This window comes from Lytechinus variegatus, chromosome 3 (genome assembly GCF_018143015.1).
Source record: "Lytechinus variegatus isolate NC3 chromosome 3, Lvar_3.0, whole genome shotgun sequence".
In the NCBI taxonomy this organism is placed as follows: Eukaryota; Metazoa; Echinodermata; class Echinoidea; order Temnopleuroida; family Toxopneustidae; genus Lytechinus; species Lytechinus variegatus.
This window is the reverse complement of record NC_054742.1, coordinates 14535483-14555097: the sequence shown is the minus strand read 5'-3', so window position 1 is coordinate 14555097 and position 19615 is coordinate 14535483. Positions and strand designations below refer to the sequence as shown.

General features: G+C 33.2%; 1 protein-coding gene across 1 annotated transcript in view; it reads left to right on the top strand.

Annotated features, from left to right (window-relative positions):
* LOC121410290 (protein phosphatase 1H-like) overlaps positions 1 to 18610 on the top strand; it is a 37169-nt gene extending 18559 nt beyond the window's left edge. Inside the window, exons 5-9 of the mRNA XM_041602282.1 lie at positions 4664 to 4776; positions 5396 to 5599; positions 9933 to 10104; positions 15811 to 15962; positions 16443 to 18610. Of these exons, the coding sequence (XP_041458216.1) occupies positions 4664 to 4776; positions 5396 to 5599; positions 9933 to 10104; positions 15811 to 15962; positions 16443 to 16641 (840 nt within the window). The 3' untranslated portion in view covers positions 16642 to 18610. The remainder of the gene's footprint in view (positions 1 to 4663; positions 4777 to 5395; positions 5600 to 9932; positions 10105 to 15810; positions 15963 to 16442) is intronic.
* Positions 18611 to 19615: the final 1005 nt, after the last annotated feature.

The window sequence follows — 19615 nt, the reverse complement described above, 5'->3', positions numbered from 1 at the left end:
CTGCTATAATATGTAATGGAAGTATGGAACAAAGTACTAGTAGCGCAGGACAAGCATTCACTTTTTGCAAATACTTGTATGTTATACAGTATTACAGTATGCTGATGTGATCAACTTTTACTTTTTTTTAATTGATAAGATTGTATGTTTGTGTGTGGAGGATAGAGGGAATATTAGACTATCTAGTTTAATAGAGATTAAACCTGTGTATGGTACTATAAAGAGAGTTTTGTTATTTTATATAAAATATGGAGCAGAATTTATGATGCTATCTCATGAGTCAACCCAGTTGTAAGAAAGATGGTGCACCTGTCTCTGGGAAAAGAAATGCATTATTTGAAAATCAATTATCACAATTTACAAATAATTGGATTTTAGGAATATTGTGAACTCTTCAAGTTCAAAGTTGGTAATTATGATCGCTTTAAATCATAATCTTTGCATTTTGATCTCTTATCTTTCTGGTTCTGTAAAGTGCGAACCCCATGTCATTTAGAAATATTTGTATCTATCATCGGCTGTTTTCCTATGTGTAGTTCGGATGTTTTATGGGCTCTAAAAGCTGTTAAGTTACGCCATTAATTTTTTTCCCTTGTATCATTGTGAACATATCAATTGATTTGAGATTTGATTTGATTGAAATAATTGTTATTTAATGTTAAAGGGATGGTCTGGGCTGAAAGTATAGCTTAATAAATAGAGTAGAATTCACTCAGCAAAATGTTGAAAATTTCATCAAAATCGGATAACAAATAACAAAGATATGGAATTTCAAAGTTTAGCAATATTTTGTGAAAACAGTTGTCATGAATATTCATTAGGTGGGCTGATGATGTCACATCTCCACTTGTTCTTTTGTATTTTATTATATGAAATTAAGTTTATTAAAAAATTTTCCTCCAAGAACTAGAAAAATTGGATTGACAACTGATGTAGTGCATTAGATATTTATTGCTGCAACTTATTTCATTATAAGGGAGACATATCATTTACACAAGTATGAAATAATGAAAAAATTATCATTTTATGTTAGTAACGTACGAAAACGGAAAGTGGAGATGTGACATCATCAGCCCACCTAATGAATATTCATGATGACTGTTTTCACAAAATATTGCTAAACTTTAAACTTCAATAACTTTATTATTTGTTATCCGATTTTGATGAAATTTTCGGCATTTTGCACAGTGAATTCTACTCTATGTATGAAGATATAAATTTTCCGCCCGGACCATCCCCTTAAACAAAATAAACATATTATCCATCTGAACTTAATACTGATATAAAATATATTTTGACTAAGAAATGCAGTATGAAATATAAACTTTAAAAAGCATCCATGTAGGTTGTAAAACAGAGGTTTCTAGCAGTTTGAAGTGACTGTGTGTGAATGTGCTGTGATTTTTTTACTGTTGAGTTAGATTTATAAGCCTACATGTAAGTACTGTCATGTCTTTCGCTTCAATACATACAATGCAAGAAAGTGTAGTAACCACAGAAGATTGGGTATTGAGTATCTAGGGAATAGTGGTTTGTTTGGTTTGGGTCATGTTACTATGCATAATGCATGTACTGCTACACTGCATGCTATTCTTCATCCAATGCTCTACGTTGCCTACATGTACATCAGTTTAAGAGGTATTTTGACATCCTAAATTAAGTTACAGTTATCTTGAGATAACTCCTTTTCAACTTAAGAATTTATTATCAGATGAAATGAAGGCTTATAAATAGCTCTATGATTAAACACAAGTAAATAAAGTGGTGGACTTCATCCAGGATTTTGAAATAGAGGGAGTGCAAAGAGCCAGTTTTGAAATAGAATCATGGAGCTAACAGATAATAGCTCTATGATAGAATGGACATACATGTAAATATGACATTTAAAGAGAAAGTCTGTAAAACAAGGCTTACATGTAATTGTCAGTATAGGCCTATCATTGAGGATCTAGATCTGGTACAGTTACATAAACTAAACTTTGTGAAATATTGAAATCTACGCTGAAGAAATGTTCAGACTGAAGATCCCCAACACAGATAAGCACACATGGGACAGTGTAAATTATTGCTTTGAACGTCGGGCCCGACGCTTTACCCGAATCCTGTGCTTATTTGCTGATTTCTCAGCAAAAACACAATTTCTTCCAGAATCCTTTGGCACATAGGCCTACATTTTATTTATACAAACAGACACTTTGGTGGTTATTCCATTGGATTCTGTACGAACTCATTTTGATATCGTTACTTAAACTAGCATTTACCTTTAATCTAGATAATACAATGTAGCTGTACTGTCTTCAATGAGGGATTCTCAAAATATAGAGGGGGTTTATAAGGGAAGGTGGGGGTAAGTTTAGCAATTTTTTTTCATGTTAGAACTTATATGACTCATAATCTTGTAGAAATAAGTACCAGGGGCGGTATTCTGAGGTCATTTCATCTTTAAAATATTTTATTTTATCTCTTAAAATGAAATTGGTATTCTGAGATGACATTTTATTTATAAGATAAAACTTTCAATTTTATCTTTCGTATAAATTTTATCTTGCGTAACAATAGATGAAACACAACAGAACAGTGCTTGCGTAGACATAAGCATCGCGTATCTTGGTATTGCAACGCGGATGATGTGCTTGCGCTCTTGTTACTTTGAGGAAAAAAAATGAAATGAATTTAAAAGAGGGTAGGGGCTATTTTATCTCCGCGACGTTGATTTCACCAATATTTCTAGGTGAATTAACCCCAAATTTTGACATGAAAACGAAGAAAAATATACATTTATTGAGAATAACACCTTAACGTTATTCCTATACAATCAGAAAGTATTCCATAGGATATATTTTGACTAATGTTGTCTTTGAAATGATGCTTGAAAAGAAGCGATGGAGACTTCGAAAAAAGATGAGAGTATTGTCCTTTTTGTTAAAAAGAAATCTCTGTAAAGACGCGCAAGCGTATAGTGCAAGCATATTTCAAGTCAATAAATTGACGCAATTTGTCTTCTTTGACACACCTCCTGGCGGAATGGATTTCAATTGGTTGAGTGACACGAGAGAGCTATAAAAGCACGTTTCTAATTGGATATTGATTAAAAAGTAGGTGTGTCTTACAGAGATAAAATGAAGAAAAAATTGTTTTCAGAATACCAATTCGGAGAGATTTTAAGGGTATTTTATCTCACTGATTTTAACGGAGATAAAATATTTTATTTTATCTGAGATAAAATGAATCTCAGAATACCACCCCTTGCCTTTAATTTCTATTCATGGGAAACAATTATTGTCTCACCCGTAGGCACCGCTTTTCCGATGGCGGCAGCGGCGATGGCAGCGCTATCAACATTGCAATCTTAAACCAAGTTAAGTTTTTGAAATGTCATCATAACTTAGAAAGTATATAGACCTAGTTCATGAAACTTGGGACATAAGGGTAATCAAGTATTACTGACCATTCTGCCTTAGTTCCAGGTCACATGACCAAGGTCAAATGTCATTTACATGTAGGGTCAATGATCTTAGACCTCGTCGGGGGACTCATATCGAAATCTTAACTAAGGCTAAGTTTGTGAAATGTCATAACTTAAAAAGTATATGGACCTAGTTCATAAAACTTAGACATAAGGGTAATAGTGTTTCACTGAAGATCCTGCCTGAGTTACAGATCACATGATTAAGGTCAAAGGTATTTTATGGTCAACGGACTTTAGCCATGTTGGGGCTATTTGAGGAAGTATCATCATAAAAATTTTGAAATTTTGAAAATTGAAATTTTATGAATCTAGTTTATGAAACTTGGACGTAAGAGCAATCAATTATCCCTGAATACCCTGTGCGCGTTTCAGGAACATGGCGAAGATCAAAGGTCATTTAAAGGCCACTGAACTCTGGCCGTGTTGGGAGTTAATGTTGAATTGGCATCATAACTTAAAAAGTTTATGGATCTAGCTCATAAAACATCGAGGTACATGTAAGGGCAATCAAGTATGAATGGTTGTTTTGCACATGTCTTAGGTCACATGATCATGGTCAAAGGTAATTTTTGGTCAGTGAACATAATATTTTAGTCAGAACTTGATGTGATATTTTCACATTGATCAACACATTTCCTTTCACATCTATCATGTATAAGACTGACAAGAATGAAGATTCATACCTGGACTAACAATATTGTTCTTATGCCTTGTTATATGTAATGATGCATGTGGCTAAACATTTTCAAAAAAATGTCACTTTTTTTTAAATACTTTTTTGACTGGAATTTGTGTTTTCCCTCTAAAAAATCATTTTTTGTTTCAACGTTGAAAACAATGTGGTGGGGTTACTAGGGGTTATGCAATGGGTCATCAATATGACTCATTCATTATAATCCTGGGGGTGATGGCTCAACTTACCCCTATGCTCAACTGACCCCACTTGTTTTTACGTGTAGGCCTACATACGTCTATACAATCATGTGGTTTGTTTTCAATTGAACTTCATTATTGAAAATATTCCAAGCATGTTCTTTAAGTAGCGTGTGTTGATAATATAGCACAAATCATAGTCATACATGTATGTCTCTAGCATCATCTTCCAAAATATCTGTACTCGTTGGCTAACAGGATTAGTGCTACAAGATACAATGTAATTTTACTTAATAATTAAGTTTCTGTTGTTTATTACAGGATGAGCAAGTAAGGAAAGAGAAGTTAGACTATCACATACCAGGTGGTTGTACTGTTCTAGTAGCTATCTTTCTCTTGGGGAAGCTCTATGTAGCTAATGCAGGAGACTCAAGGTAAACATTGACAGGATATCAGTCACATATTTATTCAGATCTCTCTATTATGGTTACACAAAGAAACATTAAAGTTTGTTCACTGTCTGTTAACTGCAGATAGCAATTTTTTTCATATCTTTTAAAGTATTTCTTTGAAAGAGACCAAACATGCATGGCCACTACTATAAAGTTGGTCTCAGATTTCACATGTAACTCTTTAGACAGGTTTGATTTAACACTGTATTTCAATTTTTCAACACGTATTACTATTTGAAAATCATACTATTTTTATAAAATGGGAGTTTTTCAAATATCATTGCATATAAACATGACATTCACTGAATGATAAAGTAACATTAGAGTCCAATTATTATGGATTTAACCCCTCTGAAGTCTCAAGTATATGAATTCATAATGTGATATTATCAAAATGATAAAAAAAGGTTAGAAAATTTTATGAATGTACAACTTTATGAATGCAGATAGAGACCTAATTTCTTGTAGCTACATTTAGTAGCAACATGTACATATGTCTATTTGTTAATGCAATATGAAAATTAATGAATTTATTTTAAGAATTCTGAATCTTTTGTAACCTTTATCCGTTTATTTATTATTAATTCCTGATCATACCTAGAGCTATCATCTGTCGTGAAAATGAAGTACTACCAATGTCAACAGACTTCACACCTCTTAGTGAAAGACAGAGATTACAGATGGTAGCAAGTACCAACCCACAGCTTCTTGGTTCAGAGTTCTGTTGTCTGGAGTTTCAAAAACGGGTCCAGAGGAAAGACCTTGGCAAGAAACTCATGTATAGAGATCAAAACATGACTGGATGGTGAGTATCATATTCCATTATCACTTGCTGTCAAACTTAGTCTAAATCTGCTTTCATTAATTCACCCTCAAAATCTATTAATCAGAATATTGTGGACTCAGCAATTAAAATTGTTTCAAATGTTTTCCAAAATCGCTTGCACTCATTTACATTGTAGGTGCAGCAAGGAAATAGTCTGGATTATCATCATGATAACAGCAAGTGATAAAACCTGCAAGATTTGATTAGCGATGAAATTGTTTGCTTGCATTGCAGTGCTTTTGTGCACAAGAAACAATACCACAAATTCTGTATCATTTGAGAATCTGGTTTATTAATTCAAATTCAAGTGCACCTACAGTGTGGACTAAATTCTTTTGATAGCAGCACTGAAAATTCTGGAATATTCTGGTCCTTGACCGATCATTAACTGAAATAGAATGTATAATCAAGTCCTACTCCATTACTTTATTCAGCTCAGCACTGAAAAAAAATTCAGGATTCTCCATCATTCCAGAGAAGAGCTTGTAAATCATATTTCCTTGTCACATAACTGATAGGTTATACACTTTCTTGTCAGTCATGCATAGTGCATGTAGATTAGTCACTAATAAGGGCCATTAAAATCTGATGTCTTTGAAATCATTAAATTTGGGCTTGAACTCAATTGCTTATAATTATTTGTCACAAAATCTGATTTTCAGAGAATTGTATAAGTACCATTCTTAGCTTATGTTGTATTATTAGTTTGATATACATTACCTGTCTGCAAAGCAGAATGACAATGTACTTATTTTTAATACCGTTCACAAATTGATAATAAACCTAAGTGAAGATGATATTTTTCACTGACAATAAGTATCAAAAATTATATGGGGATATTTCATAATTTCTTCAATCAAATATGTGATGTTTGTTTGGATGTATATTTGTTAATTACTGGAATATATATTTGACAGTGTTACTGTAATGAATGAGATGTACTCTGGCATGCTCATTATAACCTTGCCTGGAGGGTGCTTATTATTAGCTGGCTAATTGGGTAACCTTGTTGTGTCTAGTATTATGAGTCAAGAATGAATTATGTTTGATCCATCAAGCCTCATGCCCTTTACCCCATGTCAAGATCATTTAATCTCTCAATTGATACTTGAGCACTCTACATTTTGTGCTTCAGTGTGAGAGAGATTGTTAAGGGAAATCCTCCCTTAGATTCATGAATAAAGCTCTCAAATTTCTTTTTTTTTTAGTTATTGATAAAAGTAAAACACTGAATCGTGCATGTTTTACATTGGTATAAAATAAATTAATAACATTGTCATAAATTAGAGATTGCACATAGCATCATTGATAAATGAAATAAACATTAAAATATGCATTAATTGATGAAATTACCAGACTAATGAAAAAATTTCCTCTTAGAAATGTGATAGGTCTAAGATAGTTAAATTACACAATTTGCCAAGAATATAAATTTAACATTGTAGAATTTTCATCTAACTTGATGAAGTCTATTTCCAAAAGTCTGAATTTCTACTATTTTTTTACATATACAAAAGTATAAGACATTATCTATTCTATCACTTTTCAGTTAATCAATTTATTGTTTGTTTTTTCTCTGTGTGACTTCAAATCACAAGCATTCTGTTTTTATTTGCATCAAACTTTCCTTTAAATAACTACGACATTACAAACATTTATTGTGTAATGGCTAAATATATTTTGATATTTTATGTTTGTATTTTATTTTGTATATTTTTATGGTAATAACTGTGAATTCAATATGATATAAGTAGGCCTATTTATCATTAATCAGGGTGTTTCTTAAAGCTTTTAAAGTTCTGTCTGACTTTAAACATGACTGGTGACCATTTAAAAAAAACTTAATCAGATTCACGATAGCTGGTATTATCTAAGGTAAATTCTGATCTGTTTAGATTCAGATTCTTTTTGTTTAATTCTATTTTGTCAAAAATATACTCCTATTTTAAAATGGATAAAAATAGGGTTATTTCACTTATAAAAGGAATGATCACTTGTCACTCTTAAACTTATGTAGAGCTGATGAATAGCTTTAATAGACATGCCCTTTAATAGAAATCCTAAGCAAGAAAGAAAGTAATATTAGTCCAGGATAGGCCCCACAGAAAATTGACAACATGATTGATAGCAAGACGTATCATTTCTTTTGTCATGCATGAGATAAATACTGTATTATGAAATTCAAAATGGCCCCTATAGACCCTAACAGTTTTATCTACAATGTGAATTGGGACATACAATTTTGTAAGAATTTGGATTTGCTTGACTATGACATCTATATTATCCTGTTGTATGAGTAAAATGTTATTTGAAAACATTTTTTTTAGTCATCGCATTTCTTCTTCCATAATAGGTGATAAATACTGTATTTTTACATTAAAAATAACCTCCCTAACTAAATGTAACATACGAACAGGGAAACTAATATTCACAAGAGTGAGAATCATAAAATGCATATAACCATGATAACTGTGATGTACGAGTAAAGATATTGTCTTAAACATTATTTCTAACTAAATACATCACATGTTGGTCGTGGGCATGGTGGAGGTAATAAATGCTGTACTTTGAAATCCAAAATGGCTGCCACAGGTCCTAAAAGTATTGTGTACATTGTAACATGGGACATATAATTTTGACAGAATTTGGCTTTTCTTGACTCGAAATATTGCATATAATTGTGAATTGTGATGTAAGGGTGAATTATTGTCTAAAACCACGGTTTCTAATGAGATATATCATAATGTTGTATGATTAAGATGATAAATGCTGCATTTTTAAATTGAAAATGGCCACCATAGGCACTTATCGTACAATATACAATTTGGATGGAGACAAATAATGTTCACAAAAAGGGCATATGACAGCCATTTTGAATGTTGAAATACAGTATTTATCACCTAAATTACATAAGATATGATATATTTTGTTATAAATCATGTTTTCAGACATCATTTTACTAATACATCACCACTTGACCAAGCAAAGCGAAATTCTGTTGAAATGATTTGTTCCCATTCATATTGTTCATAATACCGTAAGGGACTGTAGCAGCCATTTTGACTTTAAAATAACCGTATTTATCACCTAAATGGCAGAATAAATGATCTTAATAGAAATTATGCTTTCAGACGATATTTTACTCATAGATCACTATTACGTGCAAATATGGTGCTCACTCCTGTGAATATTGGTTTCCCACTTTGCATTATACATAATACAGTTAATGTCGATGGCGGCCATTTTAAAAGTCAAAATACAGTATTTAACACAAACTTGAAACATGAATGATATATTTCGTTAGAAAATACGTTTTTAGACAGTATTCAATTAATTTATCACAATATATATGCATTTTAGCGCTCACTCTTGTGATTTCTTTTCTCCCATTTCTCATTGTGCATAATACTTTTAGGGCCTTTGGCAGCCATTTTGAATATAAAAATACATCATTCACCACATACATGGCATATTAATAATATATTTCGTTAATAATTATGTTTATAGTCAGTATTCCAGCTGTTTAATCTTCATAATAAGCATTTTAGTGATCACTCTTGTGAATTTTTGGGCCCCCATTGCCATTGTATTGGGCTAGTGGCGGCTATTTTAGATATAAAAATACAGCAATGTTTCCACATAATATATCTCATTAGTAATGATAATTTGCATATATTACTTCATTCATATATCGCGATTCTTGCAGTTTAGTGCTCATTTTTGTGAAAATTAGTTTTACCTATTCGTATTGTACATGATAGTGTATACAATGGCCTATGGCGGCCATTTTGAATATCAGGAAAATATTTTTTTTGTCAAAAATTATTTTTTAAGATTGTATTTCACTCCTGCCATACAATTTCATGCATTTCACAGCCAACTGGCGGACAATTTTATGAGTTTCATGGGTAATTTGCATATTTTGGCAGCCATATTGGATTTTGCCAATTTGCGGAAAATGCTCAAGGTTACACGAGTGGCATCATTCAGATTCGTAATCAGCACCCTTGAATTGACAAGAAACCATCAAAAAATATTGTATATATAAAAAACAAGGTTATGCCTCTTCTATCCTGGACTAATATCCACTCAAAAGTGAGAATTGTGGGTGCAGTTTATTTTGTTTCTCCAATTACCCACTTGTGATTTTATTGCTGTAGTAGTAATAGTAGTAGTACTTGATGATGATGATGATTTAGCACGTCCTTCCTTTCTTTTTTCATCAATATGTTTAAAATGTCAAAATTGCCACTATATTGTTGAATTGCATATCATTTTTGTTTGGTTGATATCTTGTGTGTATTCCTGGCAGGGCATATAAGGAAGTGACAGAAGAAGACATCAAGTTTCCACTCATTTATGGTGAAGGAAAGAAAGCCAGAGTACTAGCAACCATAGGTGTAACAAGAGGGTTTGGTGATCATGAATTGAAAGTTCATGGTACAGATGTATATATCAAACCATTCCTATCACCGGTACCAGAGGTAAGCTATTTATAATTGATACAGCACATTCCATTCATTTGTATTGATATGAATTGATAATCAAGTTCACAGTTAGCTCATAATAAAATTTCTTCAATGACCTATCCCATTTTTCATCACAATGATCATTAACACTTTCAAATGCAAATATTGCATAAGCTTTCCTGACATACCATCCTGTGGTAGTCAAATTCTTTGAAAGAAAGTTGTGGTTCCTGTGACACATTAATGGCAATTGAAAAATAAACCAGCACATCAATGATATGCTGATCATCCGGCATCTCGAAGTTTCACACTACAGTCCGACCTCTCTTATCCGGCCTCCCCTTATCCGGATCTCTCTATTATCCGGACGCACACTTGCCAAGATTTTTTCTTTTAAATCTAGTACAGGTACGTGAGGAAATGAGATTTCAATCTAAACTCAATCCTATACATAAACTCATTCTGATTACATATATTTCCCAACATAGTCACCCTGCACCAAACATATTTTTCATGAAAATATCTCACCCAAATCACCAAAAGAACTTTAGAAATGATAATTTCCAGTAAATCAGGGTGCAGCGCAAACATTTCATCACGTTTCTCTTTTTGCTTCGCGGGAAAAACAACACATGACTTGCTAGCTAACTTTAGGCCTCAATACGGACAGCGCCATCTATCATGTTTCAGCCTACAGTCAGTGGAACAATGGCTGACATTGCGAAGCTGCGATACCTGCCGCGATGATCTAATTTTAAAACTTGGTTTCATCGAGTCATTCACTTTCTTTCGAAGTATGCTCGATGTATACCTCAGTCATTTTAGCAGGTAAATTATCCAAGAGTTTTGGCCATCGATCGATTTCATTTCAATAAAAAACACTGCCTATAATTTGCACTGACTCTGCAGTGAATGTTGTCTTTACCATACATCGTACGCCCACTACAATAGTGCAGTGTAGCTACCGCCGGTGGCCTGCATGGGGAGGCAGCCGGCAGCGCAGCTGCGTGTATTTAATATTGGGTCTTCCAGATCCGGATAAATCCCTTATCCGGATTGGTGCTGGTCCCAACGTGTCTGGATAAGAGAGGTCGGACTGTATATTCAATTTTTGCCCAGTTGACACTGTAGTGAATTATATTGGTGACATAAATTGAGGAAGTGTGTATTAAAAATCTGATTAAATGTTTTGTTGAAATTAGACACTTGTACATATGAATAAAAGTAAGACAATTCAATTGCATTGCACAACTCAAGTTCAAAGATTTTGTGCCATGAAATTAATAGGATTTCAAGTGTGGCTTCAGCGGTATTACTCTCACCCTTTGAAGTGTATATAAATATATTTTTAGGAAGAAATATTTAATTCAATGATTCTTGTTTTTATTAGTACTGTTCTGGCAGCGCATATAGGGTGAATGCCTTTTTTATCATGTTGACTTTTTAAAAAATGCACTGTATAAATGATGATACAGGGCCAGTAGAGCTTGGAGGAAGGTTTTTGTCTCACTTTGAACTTTGGTCGATTTGGGGGTATCTATTGAATTGCAATCAAAACTTTAAAAGTTTTTGGATCTGATTCATGAAACTTGGACATAATAGTAGTCAAGTATCACTGAACATCTTGTGCAAGTTTCAGGTCACATGATCAAGGTCAAAGGTCATTTAGGGTCAATGAACTTTGGCCATAATGGGGGTATCTGTTGAATTACCACATAACTTGGCAAGTTTATTGATCTGACTTTTGAAACTTGGACATAAGAGTAATAAAGTATCACTGAATATCCTGTGCAAGTTTCAGGTCACATGATCAAGGTCAAAGGTCATGTGAGGTCAATGAAAAAAAAATCTCATGTCATACAATTTGCATTACAGGACGGAGTTTTACGACCATGACGGCGGGCCCAAAAGTCTCTCCAAAAATGAACTACCGTTCTAAATAAGCGTACACGTCCTCAAACGAAAGGTCGGGAATGTAAAGCCGACGACCAATCGAAGGACCCGTATAACAATAAAACATTCCTGTACTTGTTTAGGGGTTTATTTCAGGGAATATTTGCCAAGAGTATCGTTTTGTTTCCAATACTTGTTAAGGGTAGGGTTTCACACGCCAATACTTAAGGGGTGCATTTTCAGAATATGGAAATTACGTGTTTAGGGTGCTTTTCAAGACCCCATGGTCGCGCATGGTATCCACTCGTGAATGGAAGTGGCCCCCTCGGGATGAAGAGTCATGTTCAACAGATCTTTTTTTGGTTGTTGCATTTATTATCTATTTGAATTTTCCTTGAGGCTGGGTACACCTGAGCACAATGTGCCTAATTGGCCTTTTGAAATCAGGGTTCCCACGGTCATGGAAAATCCTGGAAAAATTTGTGGTCCTGGAAAGTCAGGGAATTTGGAAAATTTGTGAAAAGTCATGGAAGTCATGGAATTACATTTACCTCATGGCTATGGCAGGTTTCCGTTTTGTCATGTCTCGCAAAGTTCTCTCATACTTAATTATCATACTCTGCTATTATAATTGGTGTTCATAATTTCAATTTTTCCCAGTTTCTTGACATCCCAAATTATACAAAACTCCTGGGACATAGTTTGCCAATCAGTCAATGTATTTTTAATATGTCACATTTTGTAACCAGTTTTGTGTTCTTAGTTGCTTTTAGAGAATTTAAATTTCAAGTTTTTTTACAATTTTACTCGTCATAGCAATTAGTTGGCATATTAAGTCACAACTGATCAAGCACTACCAGCATGGCTATCAGAACACAATACATTTAAGGGTCTGAATCTCTTAGTTACACAAGATGTTTCAATTGCTATTTTAGCGTCAAATAATGTGTCCTCTCTGGAAAAGTTACTTGAAAATCAAATGAAGTGAAGTTTAATGAAATACCAAAATATGCATCAAACGTCCAATTTTCAAGATATCCTCATTATTTTTGGAGCATATAGAGAAATACACTTGTTAATTTAGCTGGTGTCCTCAAGTTGTATCACAAATGGCCTCATTTTTGTCTCACCTGCATAGCAGAGTGAGACTATAGGCGCCGCTTTTCCGACGGCGGCGGTGTCAACATCAAATCTTAACCTGAGGTTAAGTTTTTGAAATGACATCATAACTTAGACAGTATATGGACCTAGTTCATGAAACTTGGCCATAAGGTTAATCAAGTATTACTGAACATCCTGTATGAGTTTCACGTCACATGACCAAGGTCAAAGGTCATTTAGGGTCAATGAACTTTGGCCACTTTGGGGGTGTCTGTTGAATTACAATCAAAACTTAAAAGTTTTTGGATCTGATTCATGAAACTTGGACATAATAGTAATCAAGTATCACTGAACATCCTGTGCAACTTTCAGGTCACATGATCAAGGTCAAAGGTCATTTAGGGTCAATGAACTTTGGCCAAATTGGGGGTATTTGTTGAATTACCATCCTAACTTTAAAAGTATGTTGGTCTAGTTCATAAAACTTGGACATAAGAGTAATCAAGTATCACTGAACATCCTGTGCGCATTTTAGGTCACATGACCAAGGTCAAAGGTCAATGAACTTTGGCATAATGGGGGTATCTGTTGAATTACCATCACAACTTCGCAAGTTTATTGATCTGACTTTTGAAACTTGGACATAAGAGTAATCAAGTATCACTGAATATCCTGTGCAAGTTTCAGGTCACATGATCAAGGTCAAAGGTCATGTGAGGTCAATGAACTTTGGCCACATTGGGGGTATTTGTTGAATTACCATCCTACATGTATCTCTGGAAAGTGTATTGGTCTAGTTCATAAAACATGGAAATATGAGTAACCAAGTACATGTATCACTGAACATCTTGTGCGAGTTATAGTAGTTTTCAAAGTCAGCACTGCTGCTATGTTGAATCGCGTGATGCAGGTGAGACGGTCAGAGGCATTCCACTTGTTTGTAATATAGAGTGAAATGCAGCACTATGTTGAGAATTTCAGGATGAGGATGTCTTTGATAGCCTTTTTTTCATGTCACCTTATTGTAAAACTTAAATGTCACTCTTTTGTAATAATTCGCTTATGTGTAACATATATGTTATATGTTTCATCTTCTTATAATTCAGGGTTCCCCCCGAAATTTGAAAACAGAATTCCATGACTCTTATGTGGAAGTTTTGTAGTAAAGGTGAATTCAGGATCCTAATTTCAATATGCCTGGAAAATTTGACATTTACATCTATTGTATAGTTCACTTTTGTGACAAGATCTGCATGCTATGCTCTGAAAATTTGGAAATAGTTCATGGAAATCTGTCAGTTCAAGAAATTACATGAGTTTGTGTTCAAGACAATTTTGAATCTTGATGTATCATGTTGGTGAAACGAAAATGGTACTGTACCCTGGTCAGAAACAGACCATATACCAATGATAATACTGTGAGGGGAGGTTATGGAGGCCATCATAATGTGTCTGATTTTGGAAACCGTGCCAGAAAGCAAGTCATGGAAAGCAGCAATTTAGTCATGGAATTCTGTTTTCAAATTTCTGTGGGGACCCTGGAAATAGAAATAAACAGCATGAAAGACAGTGGCTAAATGTTAACCTGTGAAAATTAAAGTGAACAATAAGATAGAGATGCTTAAAAGCAGCAATTAATAGAAGGACACATGTATGAGTAATTCTTCTTTTAATAATGTGCAGCAATAAAATACAGTTTTGGTTGTGGTTCAGATGAGGGCTGGTAGATGATTTTGATAAATCACAATTAGCCAGTAGTTCTATTAAAAAAGCATGTTCATGAAAACAAAAGATTTAACATGCTAATGTAAATATAGTAATAAGTCATGCACATTAACAGAACAAAGGATAATCTTTCTGATGATATGATAACCGGTCAAGGGTAAAGTGATTTATAAGGAATATAGAGGTGAAAAGCAGCAAGTATATTAACAGTAATTTGAAATATGTAAAAAATGATGAAAACACAATATGCGAACCATATTTATATTTTGTACATTGACTTATTTGAGCTATTGTCCAATACCAATGATTGAGAATACTACTCTTCAGAGGAAGCAATAAAAAGAATGTTTTAAAAGGAATGTATGAAAAATAATCAAATCATGAATTGTGTCTATGAATTTGAAAATCACCTTGATGGTTTATCTCAAGTTACCTTTTACTGTTCATGCGCAGTTTACAACTATGAATCGGCTTATCCAGCTTAAATGTCATATGAAATGAGCAGTGAGAGTGAAATTAAGCAAGAAAACCTCAAACCGAATTGTAGAAAATGGATTGAAAATAATGATAAATTTTCAATACATGTAACTTTTTCATTATTTTTGGTTAAACAGTTGTATGCATATTATCACAAATATTCGAGTGAATCTATGTTGTCACCCCGATTTTTCTTTTGCATATTATTATTTGGAATTACCGGTAGTATCATATAATTTTCTGCATTTGAATATTAAAACAATATTTTACTCCTCATCTAGATATCTTCATTGCTGTAACGTATTTTGTTATAAGGGGATATCTTCATATATATGTATTGGAAGCATATAATAAAGGAATAAATGAAGAAACAAAATAAGGACTTGACGTCAGTCTCTTGTTGCTGCATATATATGTATGATACATCCAACTGTTTCACCAAAGTATAAACCAATAACCATCACCAATATACCCAACTTTTGTTGTTTAAATTGATGATATTGTCTACAAATGATAATTTTTCAGGTGAAAGTGTACAACCTTTTTGACCGAGATAATTCTGAAGATGATGTACTCATTATGGCTTCAGATGGATTGTGGGATGTGTTGTCTAATGACAGAGTAGCAGAGGTTGTGTCAGAAGTTCTCAAAAGCTTTCCTCCTAATGATTATAAGAAGTAAGTTGTTTATTCATGTGACAGATTTTTAGTTTCAATATTTTTTTTAAGTATTTCTATAAATATTGAAGTACATGAGAAATACATAAGTATTTGTGGAGTGATTATATATGTTCAGTTTTCTTTGTTTTTCTTTATTTTTCTTTATTTAGCAAGTTCCTGATGAAATCAGCCCTTTATTTTCATGTACAGTGTATTTATTTTTTCAAACACATTCATTCATGGCAAAATCTTTTGTCAAGATGATACATTCACCATTTCATCTTTTACCTTGGTCAGACCATCTGATAAATTGCAATGAAGTGAAGTGTTGTAGTTGACTTGTTAAATTAATAAAAATATACAATCTTCATTACTTCCCAGACACAAAAGTACTTGACTTCTGGGTTATAAATGAACTCCTTCAATAATATAATTTGTAGAAGTTTGTAAGCTTGCTAAAAAGTACGGTATTCACAATTATTTGTTTATTTATGTCAGGTATGCATCAGCAGCTCAAGAGCTTATCATGGCAGCAAGAGGAGTATTAAGATTAAATGGATGGAGGACATTAAAAGAAAATAAATCAGGCTCAGGTGATGACATCACAGTATTTGTGATTCCACTCAATAAGCATACTAGTATGGACAGACAAAGCAGTATGACAGAATCACATGATGCCAGCCCTATGAGCAGTTAACATTATCAGCAATATAAAGACTATTATTAGCTGGCTGTGTATGTTTATATGGAGAGAATGATATTGATGGTGCTATGAAGAGATACCACAAAGGAGAACCAATGAAACATCACCATTTACTTGTAGATGTGGAAGAATTCTTTGATATATGGATATGCCAGCCTTGGTTATGACAGGGATACGATCATTCTCAAATAATTTTCTTTCATGAAGAGATAGTTTGAGTCAAGTCGAATTATGATAATCCCAAACTAAATGGTAAGGTAATTTTTACTTACAAATAGAAAGAAGAAAATGCAGAACTGAAATTCTGTCATTCACAATAGTTTTCTTGCCATTTGCATGTAGAAGCTTTCATTGAAGTATTTAGGATATATTCCCTCAATAGTATTTTGTTTTATATAGTATTTATTCAGATTTGGGCTGGTTTGCATTGCAACATAATTCCTTGATGTTTGGTTAGCAGCTTGGTGGAGAATAGCAATGTGATGCTAAATGATGTCAGTACTGCAGTGGAATCGATCCCTAGACCTTTTGGTTCAGTCTTGAACATGTCGTCCTAAAACTGTCACAAATCTGAAAGATATGCAATTGTTACATACAAAGGTTTAGGTAAAAGAATAAGAATTTTTAATGATTTGTAATATATATACAATTTAATTTATTGTGTTGATTGACAAAAGGGGTGATGCACAAACATTTTGCAATCAATTCAATTTAATTGATAGATCACTTTTTACTTAAGAAAATCATCTTTTGTTGTAAAAAGCCAACTAAAAGTCAATTGAAAATAAATCACAAGACTTTTGGGGACCTAGGGTTGACTTGAAATTTATTGAATGTCTTTCGCAATGCTCCCTTATCGGGTTTCTTACTTGATGTATCAATCTGTCATTTTGATGGCTACATGTATATATCTCAAACAACCCTGATGAAGCAGTATGTTGACACAAGTTAGATAAAGGATGTCTTAGCTGATGGATGCCCTATCAGTATGGAATAGTTTGAAGCATTGCTGAAGAATTAAATGAATGATGTAAGTAGACCTTCCTTCAGTTGTTATCTAATCCATTTGATGATAAATGCTTAGGATGACAGTATTGAATGGATTGCATAGTAAGCATTGGTAGAAGTGATTCAGTATGCATTATGTTCCATGTGTATAGACTTTTGAGATATTGTATTATTTGTAGAAATGTGTGTTTTATATGATTATGTACATGAAATTCAAGCCAAAAGAGATCTATTTAATCTGTAAGAGGTACTTCTTCAATTGTACTGATCATGTTTTAATTGTGGTATAAAAATGCTATGAATATTTTTATTGAATCAGTACTTTAAAAAATGAAATATAATTTTATCAAATCGATAAAAGAATCATCTTCCATTGCAATTGATCAGATGTTTTACAGGCAGTCATGTATATAATAATAGCATGTTTGAAAAAAAAATTCTACCGAATAATTATGGTTGTTCACTGTGATATTTGGTGAAATGTATCCTTGCCTGTTTTTTTTTGTGGAAATTTATTTGTTAATTGTAATTTACATGTAACTTATAGTGTGTGGGAGAACTGTGTGATACGACTTAACTTCAGTACACCAATATTACAATGTCATAGATGTATGTATGTAAACTATTTATTCACTGGATAGTGAATGGCTTTAAAGTGTTTGTATGTTTCAATAGAAAATGATGTGATTGTACATTGTGTAGCATCACTGATGGTACTCAGCACATGTAATTCATAGTGAAAGGAACCAAAAGTGAAAATGAAATTGAGTGAAATTTACAACCAAATTTGAATTATGTATTATTTTCACAGGCATCACATGTTTATTTTGTGGTCTAGAAAAGGTTTATATAAGGGAAATTACAAACTACTAGTATAACTCTCTTTAATGATGCACAATAACATAATTTCTTTGCCATTCACTATTGTCTCGCCCACCAGAGGTGAAGGCGAGACTCAAGGATCCAAATGTCGTCCGTCCGTCACAAACATTATGACACATAACTCCGTAAGTCACTTTTTAATCCAACATGGTTGGTAGATGGACTTGGGGGACCTGCATGTTATGCTACAGTCGGAGGTCACATGTTAAGGTCAAAAATCATTTTCAGGTCAACATTAAAGTTTACATGCATAACTCTGCAACCGTAAGTCACTTTTCAAAAAAACTAAGGTGGTAGATGTACTTTGGGGACCTGCATGTTATACTACAGTTGGAGGTCACATGGCAAGGTCAAAGGTCATTTTGAGGTCAATATTAAAGTTTACATGCAAGACTTATACGAGAAATGTTATTCCATCCCAGTTATTTCACAGTGAACTTTTGATACAGTTCTGTTGCGTGCCCTTGCAAATCACAATATTTCTGGTCATTTTCACAAGTGGGCAAGACACAACATCGCTTATGCCTTGTTTGTAACTTTGATGTTTCTATTTGATTTCAACTTGCTCTCATGGAAGTAACATTTTGAATTTTAAATTCTGGATTTGAGGTTTTTTTTTTGTACATGGAATGACATGAAGTGAACTTCATTCATTTTAGTTGCATTCTATGTGGTGCATTGAATTAGACATCTGTGATAGTATGAATATATGTAATGTATCTTTCTATTGCCAACTCTTTTTATAACCTGCCAACTATTATTCTTCCTTCAGTGTATGTATCATTCGGATGTAGGAATTTAATATTTGATGTGTGTATAGTGTTATGTGTTTATCATGAGAATGTGTTCAAACCAGATTAACAAACAAATCTATAATGAAGTCACTTCAGATGGAGTATTCTTATTTCCCTAGAATTTATATCATTCAGATCTCACTATAAAACATAACGAGAGGAATATTTTTAATAAGCAAAAGTAATTTGTATGAATAAGTTTTTCCCTTGAATTGAAATTGCTGCATGTTTATGTTGTTTACATGTATGTAAATTGAACATAGCTTTATAGCAATATAACCAGA